This window comes from Pleurodeles waltl, chromosome 1_1 (genome assembly GCF_031143425.1).
Source record: "Pleurodeles waltl isolate 20211129_DDA chromosome 1_1, aPleWal1.hap1.20221129, whole genome shotgun sequence".
Taxonomy (NCBI): Eukaryota; Metazoa; Chordata; class Amphibia; order Caudata; family Salamandridae; genus Pleurodeles; species Pleurodeles waltl.
Genome location: NC_090436.1, coordinates 761,832,012 through 761,852,664, shown reverse-complemented (window position 1 = coordinate 761,852,664; position 20,653 = coordinate 761,832,012). Strand labels below are relative to the sequence as shown.

General features: G+C 40.2%; 1 protein-coding gene across 3 annotated transcripts in view; it reads right to left on the bottom strand.

Annotated features, from left to right (window-relative positions):
• The window catches only part of CNTNAP4 (contactin associated protein family member 4), a 2,124,586-nt gene that overhangs the window by 690,179 nt on the left and 1,413,754 nt on the right, over window positions 1-20,653 (bottom strand). For all 3 annotated transcript variants that reach the window (XM_069227637.1, XM_069227632.1, XM_069227640.1), the window contains exon 11: window positions 10,067-10,173. In XM_069227637.1, coding sequence (XP_069083738.1) covers window positions 10,067-10,173 — 107 coding nt within the window. The remainder of the gene's footprint in view (window positions 1-10,066; window positions 10,174-20,653) is intronic.

Genomic DNA, 20,653 nt, shown 5'->3' with positions numbered 1-20,653 from the left:
GAGGAAATGTTCACAAAAGACAAGTCTCTGCAGACCTTGTGAGAAGAGAAATTGGGTTTTAGGACCTCATCTACCAGTTCAACTGTTGATCTTTCAGGAAGAAAATGATTGTCTATTAATAAAAAGAATGTTATGATAAACCCAATCCAAAAAAGGAAAGCTAGAACAGTCAAGGAAAGCCATAGATAGTTCCATGGGAAAATAAGGTAATTTGTTTTAAACCAATTTATCCGCTTAAGGGTTTTTGACAGTTCAGATGTAGAAGTGGCGAATGAGTCTGAGAAGTTGTCGTTGACGTCGGTGAAGTATCCTATAGCAGTTCGTGCAAAAGCTGGAGACGTATTTGTAGGAGGAGCACCAGTAGGGGTTTTCTGTCATTGTTCAGAATAAATAACGCCGTCCGTCTGTGTTGAAGTTGATTCAAATCGATCAGTTATTTCTGTGTTGTTTGTTGAAACAGATGTTAGTGGAACTAATGCAAGATAATTTTCCACCCTCCCCAAGCTCGGAGAGGTGTCAGCGTTGCTGCTCACAACTTGTAAAGGGACTTCTTGACCAGTAGTGAGAGGGATTTTGGGAACTACTGGCTGCTCCCCTTGGTCTGCTGTGCTGGATCGGTCATGTGGTGTAACTTGGCATTTTCGATAGATACAAAGCGGTTTTCTTTAGCGTCAGCTAACGGTGGTTGAATGACAGTTCTGGTACTGTGTATTCCCAAGACTGGGACCGGTGCACGATAAGAAGGACCTAGCTCCTTTTTTTTCACAGCAACCTTTTCACGTACTAGATCCCCAACCTTAGGAATCCAGCCGGTAGGTGTTACTGGTATAGCCTTAATTCCTGTTGGGGCAGCATTGGCAGAAGTGTTGTCCTCACGGAACATAGGAAGAGGAGCAATGGCAGTCCAAGGTGGACAGGGTGACAGAGTGGGACACAAGGGTGACAATCAGGAGAGTCTCATTTCCTGGCTGGGTTCTTGGCAAGTGTCTCTGGCTTCTGACTGGATAGCAGGGAAAGTTTGCGGGTGGTTCACTTTCTGCATGGTGAGGGGTGCTTGTCGCCTGTGAGTCCTGTGGCTGGGCCTCCTGGCCACCAGCGACAGAGAAAGTGAAAGGCTGTTCAGATGTCTGGCTAATGGCAGGAGCCCACTGGTGTGAGACTGCCTCCCTCATAATATTTGCCATGTCTGCCAGCACCCCTTCTATGGAGATGGCCTGCAAATCCACCCTGATCCCCTGGTACTGTCCCTCCTGCAGTCGCCTGTTCTCATGCACATTGTCCAGGATATGGCCCATCATGTCCTGGGAATGTTGATATGCTCCCAGGATCTCTGCAAGTGCCTCCTGGAGAGTTGGTTCCCTGGGTCTGTCCTCCCCCGTGCGCACAGCAGTCCTCCTAGTGTCCCTGTTGGCCTTTGCTACTATCCCCCTGAACCGTGTATCCACTGCCACTGACCCCAGGTCCCTGACTGTCTTGTGTGCGAGGTGTGGCCTGGGGTCCCTGTGGAGGTGGACACACTGCTGATTGGCTTGTCCTGGGGACAGAGGAATGGGTACGCTGGGTGGGTGCTGCTGTGGTGTTTCCTGATTGGGGAGGCTCTGTGGTGTAAAAAATCTAGAAGATTTCTTTTTTTCATGCCTGCATAGAGCAGGCGTTAAAAGGAGGCACACCATTATTTATAATGGGCCTCAATGTGCTTTGCAGGATTAACGTCAAAATAAATTACGCTAATCCTGTAAAGCGCCAAAATAGCATAAAAAATGTTGACACTAGTTTCCTAACTACCACCATGGTGCACCATGTCTTTAATAAGGTGCACAACTGGTGGCAATAGGGGGCACTAAGGAACACAATCTGCCCCTAATTTTCACAATAGAAGAAAAGAACAGAGAATTTAATTAAATAATACACGAATAATCAAAACTCCAAACTGGGCTGTGAAAGTGATTACATGTTGAATGGTTAATTGAAAATTAACATTTCCTGAATTGCGTTATTCAATACTACAAGGAAAGGGTGGTCGTTTCAGGGTGATCTCCTTGAAGGAATCAAACAAATTATGATGTGTACAATTCATAACTGATTGGGATAGCCTAATTGGCAGAGTTAACGTTATTGACGAAGTTAGGTGTATTTGGGATTACAATTATGTTAAAAAATAGGTTAAAGCTAAGTTTAAGTTAGTGTTAGTTTTCAAGGTACTTCAAATGAATTATAATAAATAACTACAAGGTTAAGTACAACAAGGTCTCACGTTTGCACTGCAATCATTTTCCTTTAACCGAGTGCAACGAAAGGACATTTCGTTGAGACGTAATGAGACATTTTAAAACATTTTCATAAGATTGCTTCTTCACTTTTATTTGCAAATGTTTTGTAGAATCACCTCATACAAAATTTGCTGATGTAGCAGGCCTCAAAGAAGATTATGATTGCAGAGCGAAGCGATTTTAAGAGTTCCTTCTGCATCATTTTCAATGTTTAGGTACACAGAGGTGAGTTATTTATTGAGCGATTACTAAAAATTATTTATAGTGACCTTAAAATATTTCACTTTCAAAGTACTATAGACCACAGAAGTACAAATCCTGCATTATCTTGAATTATCTGAGTATAAGTGTTCCATCTTTTTGAATAATTTTTGACTGCATATTATTAACCAGCTTTATAAATAGCCATAACTTTATCAGTCTAATATATTATGTACATGTAGTTAGGGCATATTACAAAATTTCTAAATGAAATGGCACCTACTAACAAGAAACATGTTTTCTATTTCTTCTAATCGCGCCGTTTAATAGAGTACAATGTTTTCATCGAGATTATTCTCCTGAGGTGCTCTGAAGTGTTCTGTGAAGAATAAGAGCCTCACTGCAAACTCCCTTACACAGTTCCTAGAAAAGTGTTTAAATAATGCACAGTATCTTCACGTTTCAAAAAATTACGCAAAAGCGGTGCAAAAAAGTATAAATATGGGCCTTAGACCAGCAACACTAGTAAAAGCCTGGAGGTTAAATCAAAAAATCATGTTTCAGTTATACAGTATTATCTCTTTCCAAATACAGAGTTTCTGCAATGTATTGTCATGCATCAATGATTCTATACATTAAATTATATAAGGGCACTGCAGACTCCGGAAATGACTGACTACAGAAACAAGTGTTTCTCTAAAAAATAATTGGATGAATGAATTACAGAATATATATGGCCGAAATAAATATAGGGCTAGATTTAAGAAAAGTGGCGCTGCACCCAGTGCAGCACCACTTTTCTTGCGCCCCGTAGCACCCCGCTAACACAACATGTGTGTACCATATCTCTGAGCAGGCATTCAAAGTGTCGAAAAAAAATAATGCAAAGTTATCTTTTAGATTTCTTTGCAACATGTTTCCAGCCCCCCTAACAGGGGAATGCTCCCTTTACACACATTATGCCTGGCGCAGACATAATGTAGCGCAAAGTGTTACAAAGTGGCGCAATGCATGCATTGCCCCACTTTGGAAATTTGGTGCCGCGATTTTGGCCTCGTTGGTCCACATTAGCGCAGAAATGACACTAATGTGGTGCAAGGAGGTGCTAGGGGCTCATAAAATCTGCCCCATAGTGTTAGAGACGTCCAGTACAGTTGAAGTTATCCGATTATGGTAAGTAAAAACTAGAAGCATCATTGCCCTTGTTAATTAATCTAAAATAGCAGTCTGTTAATGGCCAGAGTCCAGTTTATGCCAAAATTAAACTTTCTCCCTAGGTGGGCGACTCAGGAAGAGGCTGAGATTAACACCATACTGCAAATCGCCACTCAACCAAATCCAGTAGAAAATTTGTCTGAAAAGATGAACGTTTATAGTGCCAAGTAGTAATACAGATTATTGATGACCCAACTATTCACCCGCACCATTTAAAAAGTGACAAATATGTGCACCTAACACAAATTAGAAGGAATTATAAAAAAGTATATTTCATAAACGTTATGGTACAAAAGTGTCTGAAAATTGACAATTATTTATACTAAAGTACCATGATATGTGGTGCTGGAACTAGAAATGAATATGTGTCTCACAAACTTCTGTGATGTAAGATGAAATGAGCATAAATCATTTTTAAGGTATTGCCTTTTAAACAGACCTTGTGGTGTCTGCTGCAAGACATATTGTTATCTTATAGTTGACTTAGAGTCTTCTCATTGCTTACCATTAGTTAGCTTCATTGTCACTCTCATTTGTTTGCTTCCTATTCTTTAGCGTATGTTGACTTTCTTCCCTCTTCTTGTGTTTGATTCTCCCCTGGAGCATGAATGCATTACTGGTGTCATACCATTGCTTACTTTTCAGGTACTATTTTTTTCTTTTTGATTAAGCACTCCATTTCAGTGTTTGCGTTAACATTCAGAAATAAACCAAAAACTCTTGGTCATTGGTATCCTAATGACAACAAACGAATTTAGGAAACCTGGAAGTCATAATCAACAGAAAAGGATCCTTCCAACAACATAAAGAGCAAAGGAATTTAAATGCAGGGTCCCTATTAGCTGCCTTTCAGTCCTTACAGAATAAGATCGGAGGTCACTTGCTCCTTCAAATATTGAAGTAACAACATTTTTGCCCGCCATTGCCTATGACAGTGAAGCACTTTGTGATCATACTGGACATATTAAACATCAACACCTAAATGCAGATTTTTTGTTCACCCTGTTCTCCAGCCTAAACTACGTAAGAGTTTGGACTTGCAAAGCAAAAATATGTCAGGCAAGGCGCCTTTGTCAAATTCTGTCACAAATTGAAAATCTCCAAGGACAACACATTGGACTAAAGCCTATGGGCAGAACTATCACACACCACAGGGCACTGCCCACGTCAAGATTACTTATGGTCCTGCATAGAGACCTTAAGAATTCATGGTCTGTAGGAGCTTTCAACATACTTTCAAGTCTTCAAGATATACACAAATAAAGTTGTGTATGATCAATCCCTACTAGAGGATGAAAATATCTGCTGTAAGCGAGCCTGTTAGGAATGGGGTATCTAGTTTTCAGTCAGTTTACATCCCGACCAAGTAGGGACCCTCACTCTAATCAGGGTAAGGGAGATACATAGCTCAGATAATCCCTGCTCACCCCCTTGGTAGCTTGGCACAAGCAGTCAGGCTTATCTCAGAGGTAATGTGTAAAGTATTTGTACAAACACACATAGTAGCACAGTGAAAACACCAACAAAAACACTCAACACCAGTTTAAAAAAGAGCCAATATTTATCTGAGTAAATCAAGACCAGAACAACAAAAATCCAACATCACAAGCAAATATACACATTTTCAAAGATTACACTTTAATACAGTGCTTAGAAACAAAATAGTTCCAACTTGGGTTGTTGCAATGTTGTTGACGAAGTCGTTCCCAACAATACAACACCACTCGAAGGGAGGGTGGCGCCAGACATGGAGTCACGTGGATCCTCAGGTACAGTACCTTGGGTAAACGAAGAAAACAACTCAGTGCATGGATACGGTGCAGCACCTGTTCTTTACTGCAGAGCAGGGGAGGTGAAGCGGCGTTGGTGCGAGGTGTCTGTTCCTGAAGATCCAGTGGGATCCTTGGCAGAGGTCCCTCTTGATCCAGAAGTGTTCTAAAAGTCTGTAGTTTGGGGTCCACTCCTTATACTCATATCTGCATGTGAAGTCTGCAAATTTCAAAGGAAAGTCTTTGTTGTTCACAAGATCCTACCTTGCCCAGGCCTGGCCCCAGACACACACCAGGCGGTTGGAGACTGCATTGTGTGAGGACAGGTACACCCCTTCCAGGTGCAGGTGTCAGCTCCTCCCTCCCCACTCTTGCCCAGGAGGACATACCTCAGCTCCCTTTGTGTGACTGTCTAGAGGGAATTCGCAAGCAGTCCAACTGTCAGTCTGTCCCATACATGGATTCCACAGGCAGGCAGAGGCACAGAATGGTTAAGCAAGAAAATTCCCATTTTCTAAAAGTGGCATTTTCAAACAGGCAATCTAAAAACCAACTCTACCAAATTATGTATTTTTAAATTGTGAGTTCAGAGACCCCAAACTCCACATCTCTTTCTGCTCCCAATGGGAAACTGCACTTAAAAGATATTTAAAGGCAGTCCCCATGTTAACCTGCTGGAGAGCTAGGCCTTGCAATAGTAAAAACAAATTTGGCAGTATATATCAGGACATGTAAAACACACCAGTACATGTCCTACCTTTTGAATACCCTGCACCCACGGGGGCTACCCAGGGCCTACCTTGGGGGTGCCTTACATGTAGTAAAAGGGAGGGTTTGGGCCTGGCAAGTGGGTATGCTGCCAGGTCGAATTGGCAGTGCAAAACTGCATACACAGACACTGCAGTGGCAGGTCTGAGACATGTTTACAGGGCTACTCATGGTGGCACAATCAGTGTTGCAGGCTCACTAGTAGCATTTGATTTACAGGTCCTAGGCACCTCGAGTGCACTTTACTAGGGACTTGCTGGTAAATTAAATATTCCAATCAGGGATAACCAATCATAATCACAATTGATACAGTGAGCACTTTCACTTTAGCACTGGTTAGCAGTGGTAAAGTTCCCAGAGTACCAAAAAACTGCAAAAAACGAAGTCCAGCACACAGTTACAAATAAAGCAAGCAGAGGTTAAAAGACAGGGGAAACCACACCAAAGAGCCAGATCTAACAAAGCCCATGCATGGATCATTATAAACTCTCAAAACACCCTGGTGCAACAGGCATACGTAGTTCACATGAAACTCATTTTGTTTCAATAAAATACTACAGAAATGACTATCATGTACAAAATATATATTTTTAAGACAGTATTTTATCTGTCGCACATGAATCCATGATTAGTAAAAAGTGATTAAGATAACCCGTAAGGTACATTTATTCATAAATGCATAAGAAGAGACCATTCAATAGAGCAAAAGAAAACTGAGTAGTGTGCCTCAAGTGAATTTTGACCAACACCAAAAGCAGAAAGTAACATCCAATTTGTGAAAAACTGATGTATGGTACCCTGTTTCTAGAAAGCGATGATACTTTAAAATATAGTATCAACACAGGAAATTCCAGTATGAAAATGTAATACACAACACAGAGGTCTGTTTTTAAAGAATGTTGAGGACATTTTGATCCATAACTTGATACTAGGGTCTCATCAGCATATACAAAATAACCTGGAGAACTGAGATTTCAGTTACAAGTTGCCACTTCCACTAATATAATGGTAGAAGCCTATAAGCGATTTCACCAATGTGTGAGTTGCAATGTTCCCACGAATAACTGGGAGGGTTGGAAAGCAGTGGCTGGCCCCCAACAGGGGAACTGGCTAATGCCCAACTTAGTAAAATGGCATCATCCCCATCTATGACAAGTTGCTAGAGCTCCAGGTTATTCCGTCTGCCTTGATGAGACCCTAGTATCGAGTTATGCGTTGATGTACTGCATTTTATGGAGTAATTGAACATAATTGGCAGCGGATAAGAAGGAAAGGAAGAAATTAAAGGATTAGAAAAAGAAACAGTAGGTATCAGTACTGGTGAAGGTATGCTAATTGCTACTGGGATCTGTAGACAGGTGACAGTAGATTAGCAAGGGTATTGGAACTTGAAATGAGGGAGGAAAAATGTTGCAATGGTGCGTATTGCGCAAAAAGTATATTCATCTGGTAAAGTGTATAAAAAAAGCGATTGGCAGAAATGGGAAAAAGAACAAGATCAATAAGAAGAAATAAGTATAGCTTTTTAGTGAGAAACAATGCATTTAGTAAGATCCACGAGTTAACATGCTACCAGCAACAAGAAAGATGTTTAATGTTCAGTGTTACTGATCAACTAACAAACATTGGTCAGGATTTGTAGCAAAGATTTACGTGTTCGATGTCTCTGAAAGTTGAGGAAGTTAGGAATGTTTTCAAGTATTTGCAATGCAGAATGTATTGGTGAATTAAATTAAAAGAGTTAGATGCACCTGAGTATTAAAAGGAAATTTAAAGGTACATGGCACAAAATGTATTCTGTGGCACACAAGTCAGTACACTTGAAAATGGAGCAGTGATAAGGTAGAGAAAAGGAAGATGTAATTGTAGAGACAAACTAAGAAGAATAGGTGTATGAAGTTAAGAAACTGTAAAAAATAACAATCAAATCTAAAAGATTTCTGTAAAAGAAAAATATATTTATTCAAAACCAATGCTATGTAGGTTTGAGAAATATGAACTAAGGTTAACTGAGGACTGACAGACTAAAAGCCTGTGGATGATGTAGCTGGATTCCATTGTTTCAAATCACTGTCATTGATGCCATTAGCAGTAACATTGGGGTTGGACTTCATTCTCACACACAGGTCAAAAGGTACAACATGTTCAGCAGCAGTACATGTTTTCTCATATGCACATAACAAGTACAAGACGGCAGCAACAGTGCAAACCCCAATCACACAAATCTGCTGCAGTGCTGAAAATATGCATTATGAGCCTTTTTCACAAATAGAACACGTAAATTATAGGCACATTTACGACACAAACAGTGTAGTAAGCTATGAACACTGTTAAGAAGTGAATGTTCAGATACTATAAGGATTTCTTTTTGTTTTAGGAGAATAACCATCCCTCACACTTTGGGGCATATTTATGAGCTCCTAGCGCCTTCTGGTGGAACAATGCCCTGAGCCATATTTACAAGGTGGCATTAAGCCACATTTTGTGGCTTAACGCCACCTTGTAAGTATGGCACCTTGACACACAGTCCTTTGCGTGGAAGGGGCATGCAATGGATGATGCTGTGGGCATGTCCCAGCAACACCCATTGCGTTTTGATGCTGCCTCAGATTTACAAATTTCCATAAACCTGAGGCAGTGCCAAAATCTAACGCCGCCCATGGGGTGCCATTAGAGTGCGCAACGGGGAGGAATACTTTTATTCCTCCTCGTTTTTTGCTTTTTCTATGTGTGCCTCATTCTGCAGTACACATACAAAGAGCAAAATGCCAGACATGATTGTTTATGTGTGGGAAGGTGTCCCTTCCTGCACATAAAAAATCATTTCAAAATAGCGCGTTGGCTCTTCTGTGTGTGCTGCAGAGGTACCAAACCACCATTAGTAATTGTTTATGTGCAGGAAGGGTCACCTTCCCGCACATAAACAATCAAACCCCTCAACACAGACATCCTTGCACGATGGTGCAAGGATGCCTGTGTTGGCACTGGCAGCTAAGTATAGGACCAGCGCAGGGGGCAAGAAAGGGTGTTCCATATTCAAATAAATATGGCACATCCCTGGATTGTGAAAATGATAGGGCATGACGCTGCCAATTTTGGTGCAGCGTCGCGCTCCACATTTTTAGTTAAATACGGGCCTTAGTGTCATGCTTCATCATCAGGCTCTCTACCTTAACATTGTTACTGTCAGAATGGGCTCCACTACACTAGTGGGAGCTCAAAACATGTTGCAATCTTTCTTCCCCAATTCAGGGATAAAGCCATAAATTACTCATTTGCTTTTAGTGAAAATGAGGAAACTAATTCGGATTCAAGACTAGAGCATCTCTGCATTTCAAGTCTACTTGGCACAATGACTAAGGGACTAGCAGATGTTGGTCAACCAATTGTCAATGCCCCAGTGAACATCATAACCATGTGGAACATGGTTTCATGATTCTCAAAGGACACCATCACCAACATGAGCAAAAACCTAAAAGGTTTTACTCTCTTATCCATACAACTAAAGCATGCCTTTGTATCCTTGTTAGTAATGACATCAACAAACTAAACCAATGTATTTATGTATCTAGGTATGTTTAAATGTCTTGCCATTTTCGAAGAGATTCAATATGATAATCGAGATTGCCAGTTGGAGTTCCAACGTATGAGCCCAGAACATGAGTGAGGGAATGCTAGAAGAGATGGGTCTTCAATTTATCATGAAGAGCATGGCCACGTGCTTGTAGTTAAAGTATGATTTCAAGCAATTGGTTGAGTGAGTCCCAACATTAGAACCTCTCACAAAATAAAACAAAAAAATGCAATGGAAGTAGACTGAAATACAATGCTTTCCACACTTACAGTTATGACAGGTAGCCCCAGTATAACCAGTACTTGTGCAGTTGCAGTGAAAAGAACTCCAGGATTGTGAACACACCCCTCCATGTTCACAGTAGTTTGGCAGGCATCTACAAAGACAAATGAAACCATAACAAGTCATGCGATATTCTTGTCAAGAACCAGTTACAATTATTATCAACAACATTTTTTTCAAATTACTGCACCATACAAAATAATAAGAATGACAACAGTGGATATTTTACACATTTATAAACAATTAAAATTCATTAGTTGTCATAAACCATTTAATTCCCAAATAGTATATGTTACTTATTAAGGAGTGTGGAAAGTGGTGGGGTATTTAGGGTGTATGGTAAATACCCCCAATTCCATGTTTGCACCATTAAAAGGAGGCATAATGCACAGACTCAGGCCCAGATTAATCAAAGCTTTGCACCGGTATTGTGCTACGTTTGTAACACAAACATCATGCAACATGTTAAGGTGGGGTTTACTATCCAACTCAAATCTGAATTTCCGTAACTCAAAGCTGCCTTGAGTTACTGCTTATCAAGGGTCGTTCAATGGGTAATGCATGGGTGTTCTTATAAAATCATGTACAGATACAAATAATTATCTACAAATAACTTTAGACAGAGATATGTGCTAGAAACCTACGCCTTCTTGAAACAGGTGAAATAAAGAAAAATATTAGAATGTCTCTGTCTGGTTTAGGACTTAAGGTTATACTGCCTCTCTTAAAGTCCCCAGACAAGCTCCCAATTTTTGGTGCTTCCCCAAATACTCTGTACATGAATTGGCTCAACAGGGGGATTTAATATCTAATAAAATTCTAAAGGCAGTCAACCCTCACTCAGCACGTTTCCTGCAGAAAATTCATCAATTACTTTAGCAATCTCATCTTAAGGCATTACCACCCACTTCCCGGTACATTCTTAAACTTATCATTTAGGGTGGGAAGTCATGATCCCTTAATGACATCTGAATTAGAGTTGCTTAAAAAAGGAAACATTGTCCAAAGTAATGGCCATAAGGTTAAACAGGGATAATCCTAAAGTATTGCTTGACTTAAACTGCTGGAAACAGTGAGGATGACTTACTTTGAGGAAGTCAGCTGTGCCACTGTCAGTTTGAGGTGACCGAGGATATAGATTTGTTTTGGATATAGCAGAGTCCCTCACTATCTACCCTCTGACATATGTTTCACCAATAGCCCACAAAGTCTGGGATTAAGGCGCAGATCCTCCATTGGTGACTATATATGATTTCATAATATTGTGCAGCCATGCCTTGTCTTCTGGCAATCTGTCATTATTAGAGACACAACTCAAAATGATCAAGGTCAATAGACTGTTATACATTAAGGTTGTGGACAGTTGAAAGAAGTCAGTATGGAAATACATGGCATGGACACACTAAGTAAAAATGTAGTCCCTTTTATCTAGATGCATGAGTCAATGAGATAGGTCAATGCATGATCTGTTATTGTGTCACTCAGGACATGTCTATTCCTGGAAAATCTGAGATGAGACCTGTTAGATTGTCCAGTAATGAATCAATGTTCAGTTCCCACCCACCAGTGCCCTGATCTTCTCAAAGGAAAGGAGAGGCATGAAGAAATCATGTTCGACCTCAGCTGGAGCAACAGTTGAGCCTACAATCATACCCATGTCTTGAAGCTTAAGTTTCACAAATCAAATTGGCCAATGAATCGGAATATGTGTATGGTATTCTCATCAGTAATGTTGTCTGAAGTAATATTGCAATATCTCTATTTCTGTGACTTAATTAGAGAGAGGACAGAGAAGTGTTTAATGTTTGCCAATACCTCTGCCGTGACTAGGGGAGGTGAATGTTAAATGGACAATCTTTACCCTGCTACGTTATGCAGATTTCCAGGAGTGGCAGAGTTTGGGTAAGTTGCTCTCTGCGTCCAGATTTTCATAGACCGGAGTTTTTCCCACATTGCAAAGTGAGCGCAAACAGAATCATGCAGAACGCCAGAGGGCGCTAATATCTTTCTGCTTCTCAGTGGATTTTCTACTCAGCGGCTGCTTCCTCAGTGCAAGTGGCAGCTTTCTCCATGAGCGGTAGCGACTTGTGGGGAAAACTTTGCGTACTCCGCCGGTGGTGCGGAATTCTTCGCCCAGCCGTTTTGTAACTAAAATTCTGCTATCCTGTCAACATCGGTAGTGCATTTCAAAGTTATAATTTGTTTTGCTATAGTTCACAGGACTACATAACAGCCTGCTTATATTCCCTTGCTAGCTTTGTACTCCTACTTTGAAGCCTGGAAGAGCGCATATAGGGGGTGGGGGGATAAGCAGGGAAATTGTTTTATTCAAGAAATTAGATTTGCTCTTCCTTATGCCCCATACTTGAAATGCTAGTCTCCTTTTAGCACTGAAGATAACCATAACATTGAGCGCTCCTCACATTTATTTACACTGTGTACCCTTCATTACATTGTATGAAATTGTCAATTAGAGAAACGACAGCTTAAGTTGTAAATTTTCCAGCGTGCCGTCTAATTTAAAAACTTGCGCTGTTTCAGATCAGATAATGCAGCCTGGGAATGCTGTCAGATATAGAAAACTAAATACCAGCGACTAGGTTTGCATTTATTATTATGTTGCACTATATATTGAAAGAACATTTTAATTGGTATTAACACATCATGTTTTACAAATATCTACAGAACTTTCTGAAAAATAATTTTAGCACACAGTTTTCTTAAGAACGTCTACAGATGCAGATCTGTAATGGGCGATAAGTTATTAATAGAGGATGAAAAAGTTAAAATTCACACTTTCACTCAGTGGAATTTCTTCTGTCTATTACCCCAAAAATTAGTGGGCAGAATTAGAATTATGCTGATGCAAATAAAAACAGAGCTTGGCCCACCTTGGCTTCGGTGATTATTTCGGCTGTGTTGAATATTTTCTGATCGCACTGAGAAGCTTGGAAATTAATTAAAGTTACACCAAATCATGTACATAAATTAGATATCAGTACGGCGAGTATAGACCGCTTCTTGAAATTAATTTCGATCTTGAAAAGATCTGGGGCACATTTTGTAACACCTTGGGCCATATTTATACTTTTTGACGCAAAACTGCGCTAATGCAGTTTTGCGCCAAAAAAATTAGCGCCGGCTAACGCCATTCTGAAGCGCCATGCGGGCGCCGTATTTATTGAATGGCGTTAGCCGGCGTTAGCCGGCGTTAGCCGACCGGCGCTGCCTGGTGTGCGTGAAAAAAAACCACGTACACCAGGCAGCACCGGCGTAGGGAAAAATGGCGTTTGGGCGTCCAAAAATGGGGCAAGTCAGGCTGAGGCAAAAAAATCGTCTTAACCCGATTTGCGCCATTTTTTTTGGGCGCCCAGACGCCATTGACATGACTCCTGTCTTAGCAAAGACAGGAGTCATGCCCCCTTGCCCAATGGCCATGCCCAGGGGACTTATGTCCCCTGGGCATGGTCATTGGGCATAGTGGCATGTAGGGGGGCACAAATCAGGCCCCCCTATGCCACAAAAAAAATAAAAATAATACTTACCTGGACTTACCTTAATGTCCCTGGGGTGGGTCCCTCCAGCCTTGGGTGTCCTCCTGGGGTGGGCAAGGGTGGCAGGGGGTGTCCCTGGGGGCAGGGGAGGGCACATCTGGGCTCATTCTGAGCCCACAGGTCCCTTAACGCCTGCCCTGACCCAGGCGCTAAAATCCGGCGCAAATGCGGGTTTTTTAGACCCGCCCACTCCCGGGCGTCATTTTTGCCCGGGAGTATAAATCCGACGCATATGCATCGGAGTCATTTTTTAAGACGGGAACGCCTACCTTGCATATCATTAACGCAAGGAAGGTGTTCACGCAAAAAAATGACGCTAATTCCATGAACTTTGGCGCTAGACGCGTCTAACGCCAAAGTATAAATATGGAGTTAGTTTTGCGTCGAATTTGCGTCGAAAAAAACGACGCAAATTCGGCGCAAACGGAGTATAAATATTCCCCCTTGAGTCCGGTTTTGCGTGACAAAAGTGACGCAAGCTGCAGCCAAAAGTAGTTATCTAGCGCTGTTTTGCTCTCTGCCTTTGATTTGGCGCAGAGCAGCAACTTTCCGTTGCATCATATGTTAGTTAATATGCTCTTTGCCCTTTAGGATTCAGATGCTTTTATGTTTGCAAACTGGACTCTGTCAGGTTCACAAAATACATCATGCAATTGGTTGTCATTGTTTGAAGATTTGTGACTTCAGCGGCCATTGTAAACTTTGTAATCTGGAATTCTTAGGTCACAACACCTAGAATTAAAAATAAAATGCGGTGGATATGTTGGAACAAGGTGAGCATACACCAATCAAAGAAATACGCCACGGATGATGGCAAAATGGCATTATTCCCTAAAAATCCACAGTTCACAAGTTAACTACATTCTTTTGTTAGTCACCTGATAATTAATGCGCAGACAATGAAAATATTGTTATGAACTATATAGCATGTTGTATGGCACAATAGACTCAAGAAAGATGCAACGTTTTCACAAACTGTTCATGAATCAAAACATCATCCTGACCAAAACAATTCTTTAACAAAACGTTCAACCTACATTATTATAGTTTAGATATAGATAAAGTGGTCACTGCATTGCATAACAACATGCTTTGCCTAGTTTGGGCAGGAGACAACCTAAATCACAACAAAAAAAGTCACAAAAAGTTTTTAGTTTACCCCAAAATAGACGTTTGAATTGATTACTTATAAGGACAGAATGGTAATGATTCCCGACCAAAAAAGCACTTACATTCATCAGTTTGGGGACATGTCCAGCTATAACTTCTCTGGTGTACTGCCATGACCGGGCACATGAAAAAATCGAGGGCATCACTGGTGAGATTACATATCCCTTCAGTAGTGATTTCATAGGTAAATAACTAAAGCTGCAACGATTCCCTATTTCACTCATCTGTTGATTGGCAGTGCAAATAAAGACAGTTTCTTCTATAAACAACCTTTAACCTACATTAATTCAAAGGATGTGCCCAAGGGAGTGATGGTAGCAAGTATACTAAATACAGGCAAGGTCAAAGTCCCATGTTCAGAGCTTGCTGTGTTTGCGCATCTGACCTTAATAAGTAAACTTACAAGGAGACGCGAATAGATCGGTGAACCTTTTGAATCGCAATTAAGATGTTTCCACCATAATTCCAGTACATGCAGATCAAAAATCAATGACCAATACACAATCTCAATAATCAACAATAATCAATAACAGTAATGATCAAGAGTCAGTAATTGTCACGCACCATGACCGTTTAGCCAAGAATCAACACACCTTTCAGTAAAAGTTAAAAAATTAATTTCCCTATATTAACAATGCTAAAGCAGTGTGAATTAACCTCAAAATCAAATGATACACATACAGAAACAACACTGGCTGTCTAAAGCTTGCACTATTACACATTCTAAGGTTACAGTGCAACTTAATATCAAGAACAATTTTGTTACAAGATCAGATACAGGTAGCTTCAAAAGAGAAAAGACATCAAACTTTATTCCCTATAGCAGATTTTCATTAGTGAGGATCCTTAACTAACACCAGATTAGCATCAGCATGTTGGGTTTCATGCAAAACAATTTAGTAACACAAATTTAGAAAAACATCTACCTATGGCTTTATCAAAACAGTGCGGGTGGTACCTAGAAAGAAAAAAAAAACAAATATGCATAACACACACATAGGTACAATTTATACTTTTCCTCAGTTGCATCGACCAGACAAGATAGTCCTCGTCATCAGGACATCAGTCGATCAGCAAGGCATCAGGATTCAGCATCAAAGTTCAGAAAACACAAAGGGGGTCATTCTGACTTTGGCGGGCGGCCACTGGGGGAAGAATGAACTTTCTTAAACTAGGAGAAACTACCCTACCTGGAGCTACTCCGTACCAGTTTATGAAGGACAAATACAAGAGAAAATCTTCAGGTAGTCACTTTTATTGTGAGATAAATACTTGACACTGTCTCTTCAACTGAGATGGATGAAAATGTTTCCAATTCGGAGCCTTCCGATAGAGAATGAGAGGAGAATGGTTTTAGTTCTCACACTGAATTTGCTATTTCATTCCCTTGTAGATCCCTCTCCCCTTTATAATGCAGTAGTTAGCTTGCTCATCACAATAAGCTTGAGAAATAGATAAAGCATGCTCCTGGCTAGCCAGACTGTTAAATTCCTTAAGCATGGAAAGCAAATGTTTTAGGTAAGTTTGTGCTTCTGTTATTTTTGATGAGAGAAAGGTCCTTTTGGTTCCAACTTGCGGCTTCTTATTTGCCTAAAGTTTTTTGTTAAGGTCATTACAGCTGTCTCAGTGCACAATTTCCTCAAGTGGACCCTGTGTTTTTATTACTAAGATTACTTGTTCTAATTGTGGGTGATGTAGTTTCCTATTTGGGTCACATGCCCTTTTGTTAAACGAGGATGTTTTCACAGTTTTTTTTTTTCCCCATAAAAATAGACAGTGTTATAGATCCTTACACTAGTGAAACTTTATATGGAGATTTCTATCTGAAATTTAATGTGGAAATGATCACCCTATTACAGAGACTCAGAGCACTTCAGTGCCAGTGTATTTACCCCTGAAAAGCATAACTTCAATTTGTAGCTTTCTCAAGAGAAGCTGCTAATAAACCAACTTGCTCAAGCTAGGTCAGGAATTAATGTCCTAGCCTAACACTGCTGACCTCTAAATGCTAGTGAAAGTACCTCAATTTTAATGCTTACACCCATTGGTTTGTTTTAATGTATGCAAATACATCGTTAAAGGCAGTAGGCCTTCTTTATGTATTGTGAAATATGCATGTAAGTCTATCATTTGACTGTGAAAAGAAAATGACCTTGCTAATAGACTTTTAGGAGTTATCGCTGATTTAGCATGTTATTGCACGCAGGCACATTGCTGCACAAGTTTTTTTCAAGCAACAGAAACAGACATGGCATACGGGCTTATTGGTCCCCATTGTTGGATCTTTAAGCTACATGATTTTCATTTGATTTGTTTTAGTACTGCACAGTACAAAAGAAGCTAAACAGAGCCTGAGAACAGGGAAAGAGTATTCATCTTTACTTACTTAAAACGCTCAAGTAGCCAGAAGATTCTAAGGTCCAGATTTATGAAAAGTGGAGCTGCACCTAGGGCAGTGCCACTTGTCATGCTCCCCTTAGCACCACCTCTCAATGCCACCATGTGTGCACCATATTTAATATACGGCACACCATGGCGGTAGTTAAGGAACTAGTGTCACAATTTTTTATGCTAGTTCGGGTGTTGCAGGATTTGCGTCATAAATTCTGACACTAAACCTGCAAAACGCCCAGAGCCCTATTGAAACCAACGGGAGCCTCATGTTGGCGCCTGCTCTGAGCAGGCATTAAAAGTGCTGAATAAAATGACTCATTGTTTTAAATAAACGGCACACCATAATGGTAGTTAGGGAACAAGTGTCACAATTTATTATGCTATTTCAGTGTGTTGCAGGATTAGCGTCATCAATTCTGATGCTAATCCTGCAAAGCACCTAGAGGCCCATTGAAACCAATGGGAGCCTCATGTTAACGCCTGATCTAAGCAGGCATTAAAAGTGCTGAAACAAATGACCCATTTTTTTGAATCCCCTAACGAGGGAAAGCCCCCTTTGCATACATTATGCCTGGTGCAGGAAAAATGTAGTGCAAAGGGTTACAAAGTGGCACAATGCGTGCATACTGCAACTTTGAAAATTTGGAGTGATTTTGGCCTCGTTGAGCCACATTAACACAACAAAAAAATGCCAAATTGGTGCAAGGAGGCGCTAGGGGCTCTTAAATCTGTCTCTAAGATTCTATCAATTGGGAGTAGTGTACAGCCATCTGCCTGCTTATTTCAGTGATGGAATCTAAGAAAATTGTTTCTAAACCTGGTGGCTCATAGATTGACAGCGAAGTAGATGCTTATTCAGAGATGACCTGCAATGACATTGAAAGGCTCTGGGGCAGAGACTATCCCAATCTTTTATGATTTTACAGTACAGCTGGTTTTTAAAAAAGTGTTGCTGTCCCCACCAGTAACATGGTTCCCTTTGCAGACAGTTCGCATATTCTGAGGGTGCTGTGTGCTGCGGTATTGGCCTCGGCTCCCTGAACTTTAGTTCAGCAGGAACATTGTAATACTCTCGGGGGGAACATCATCGCCATGGCGTTGGCATCTTATCTGCAAGTCTGGTGGTCCTGTAGTGGGATCGCCAAACACATAATGAGGCCCAAAGTGTTTTGCAGCAAGGCCTCCATTAAAAAGAAGAAGGTCCGACTTGTGTAAAGAGGAAAAGAGGATTTCACTCGATGTTGAAAAAATCCTAATGTTTGATCACATCTATTATTACAGCAATAGTTCATGAGTTTGGGACCCTTGTGCAAAGTCTTTCGCACAACAGCAATTCAGTCATATTTCACAGGGACCTTTGAAATATCGAAAATATTTCACAGGCCATTGTGAGATATTGGATTTATCATGATGACAACTCTGAAACCATTCAACAGAGTTTTACCATTGTCAAGGTCACTAGGATTAAGTGGCAATGCAGGACTAAACTATGATGCATAGCTATCTAAAATATGCAACGAGAAAGGTTAAATTAGACTGCATTACCCACCACATTGCCTAGAAATATTATGACACATTTGAACTAGAAACAGCAGACAACGTCTCAGATACAGAATGAGATACCGCCACTGGCCTCGATCATTGTACCTTGTTTTATCAAAAATCTCTTCATGGCATGTAAATGAAACGTAAATGCTCTCATTCAAATCAGTGCCACTTTAACCTGTTCCTTGAAGAGTACGTCTTAAAATATCCTTCCTCATACTGACAGAATGTGCTTTTGAAAAACACAATGGGTGTTTTTTTCTATAATTCTACTTTTTTAACTATGAAATTACCTATTGTTCTCTTCTGTTTGTTCCACACATTTAAACAGTATATCAAAGAATTTCACTTACTATTTTAGTGAGCATCTCTCCATTTGAAACAACACATGTTCAAGCAAAACACCCCAAAATAAAAATAAACATTTATTAAACATTAATATACAAAAAATATTAATGTGCAATCTGGTTCTGTTTTGTCATTTTGGGGTTCTAGTGACATTTAAAAGCTTCTCGCCCCTGCCTTTGCGGTTTATGAAGTTAGTAGAACAACTTGATGGCAATATTAAAATTACGTCTTATGAATGTATATAATAATTAGAGAAGTGGTTAAATGGCTGGTGTCAGAAAGTCTTTGAATGTGAATATGACACATTCTGAAGTGTTGCCATCTTTCGAATGAATAGCATTCCGCTGTCAATCCTTACAGTCTTATGAATATATGCATGTTTTTGCTTAAGTAGAGGTGACTGTGCAATCCTAGAAATACACATGGTGTCAGGAATGGCCCATTTCCAGTACATCTTTCAGATTGCATGTTTAAGTATCCAAGCGTGCGCGAGACTTCCCTAATCACTACTGCTTTTTATGAATAATTCATACTATTGACAGACTGCTAAGCAGCCTAAGCATGCTTGCAGCTAAACTACAATAAAATAGATGCCGTTTTGAAGTGATTATGCTTTCAGGATTACATTCCTGCATTCAAGCTACCGATTTGCATTTTTTGCAGAATACATCTGTTATGCTCCTCCATAGCTAGGTATTCTGTAGATGCGAATATGGCTATTCCGCCTATTACCATTGCTTTTGGGAAGCATGCCAGTTTCTAGTTTTTCACATTTTGTCCAGTAAAAAACACACTTAAATACTATACAGCTAAAGTGCATGCATATTAACAAGAGATCAGGATTAGAAACCCAGCAGAAGGGAGTTGAATCATTCAAAGAAAACAATATAACACTAAAAAGCCCCCAACTAGCGAAATAAACTTACACGCACTCTACCTAGCACAAAGAAAAAAAGGAAACAAAAGTGTGCATAATTCCATCTTATATAGCAAATGTAAAATGCCAATTGCATGTAATGAAATATGCAGGTGACATAATTGTCATATATTTGCTCAAAAATAATCAATATATTAATGAGTAAATGATATGGCTCTGAAAACTGTACTGTCTGATTTGTTAGGCTGTGTCATATCAAGTCCATTTATTTTAACAATGACAAGAACTCAGATAACTAGCCATATCAAGCCCCTCTTAGGCAAACACACAGATATATGCCTGTCAGTCATATATATAAGTTTTCAGTGACAAACCCCCGGATCCTAGACCAGCTGCCTTCACTCCAGCTGTTGGCCTGAGGTAGATAGACGACTCCAAGTTAAGGCGAGTGGGCAATTTGTCCAATCGACTATCGTTTTCAGAATAATTTTAGTGCTTGGCCCATGCCACCCAGAACAACATAGGGACATATTTATACTCCATTTGCGCCACATTTGCGTCATTTTTATTTATGCAATTTCAGCACAAATTTAACTCCATATTTATATTTTGATGCTAGACCTGTCTAATGTCAAAATATTGGAGTTTGCACAATTTTTTAGATATGTGAACCTACCTTGCGTCAA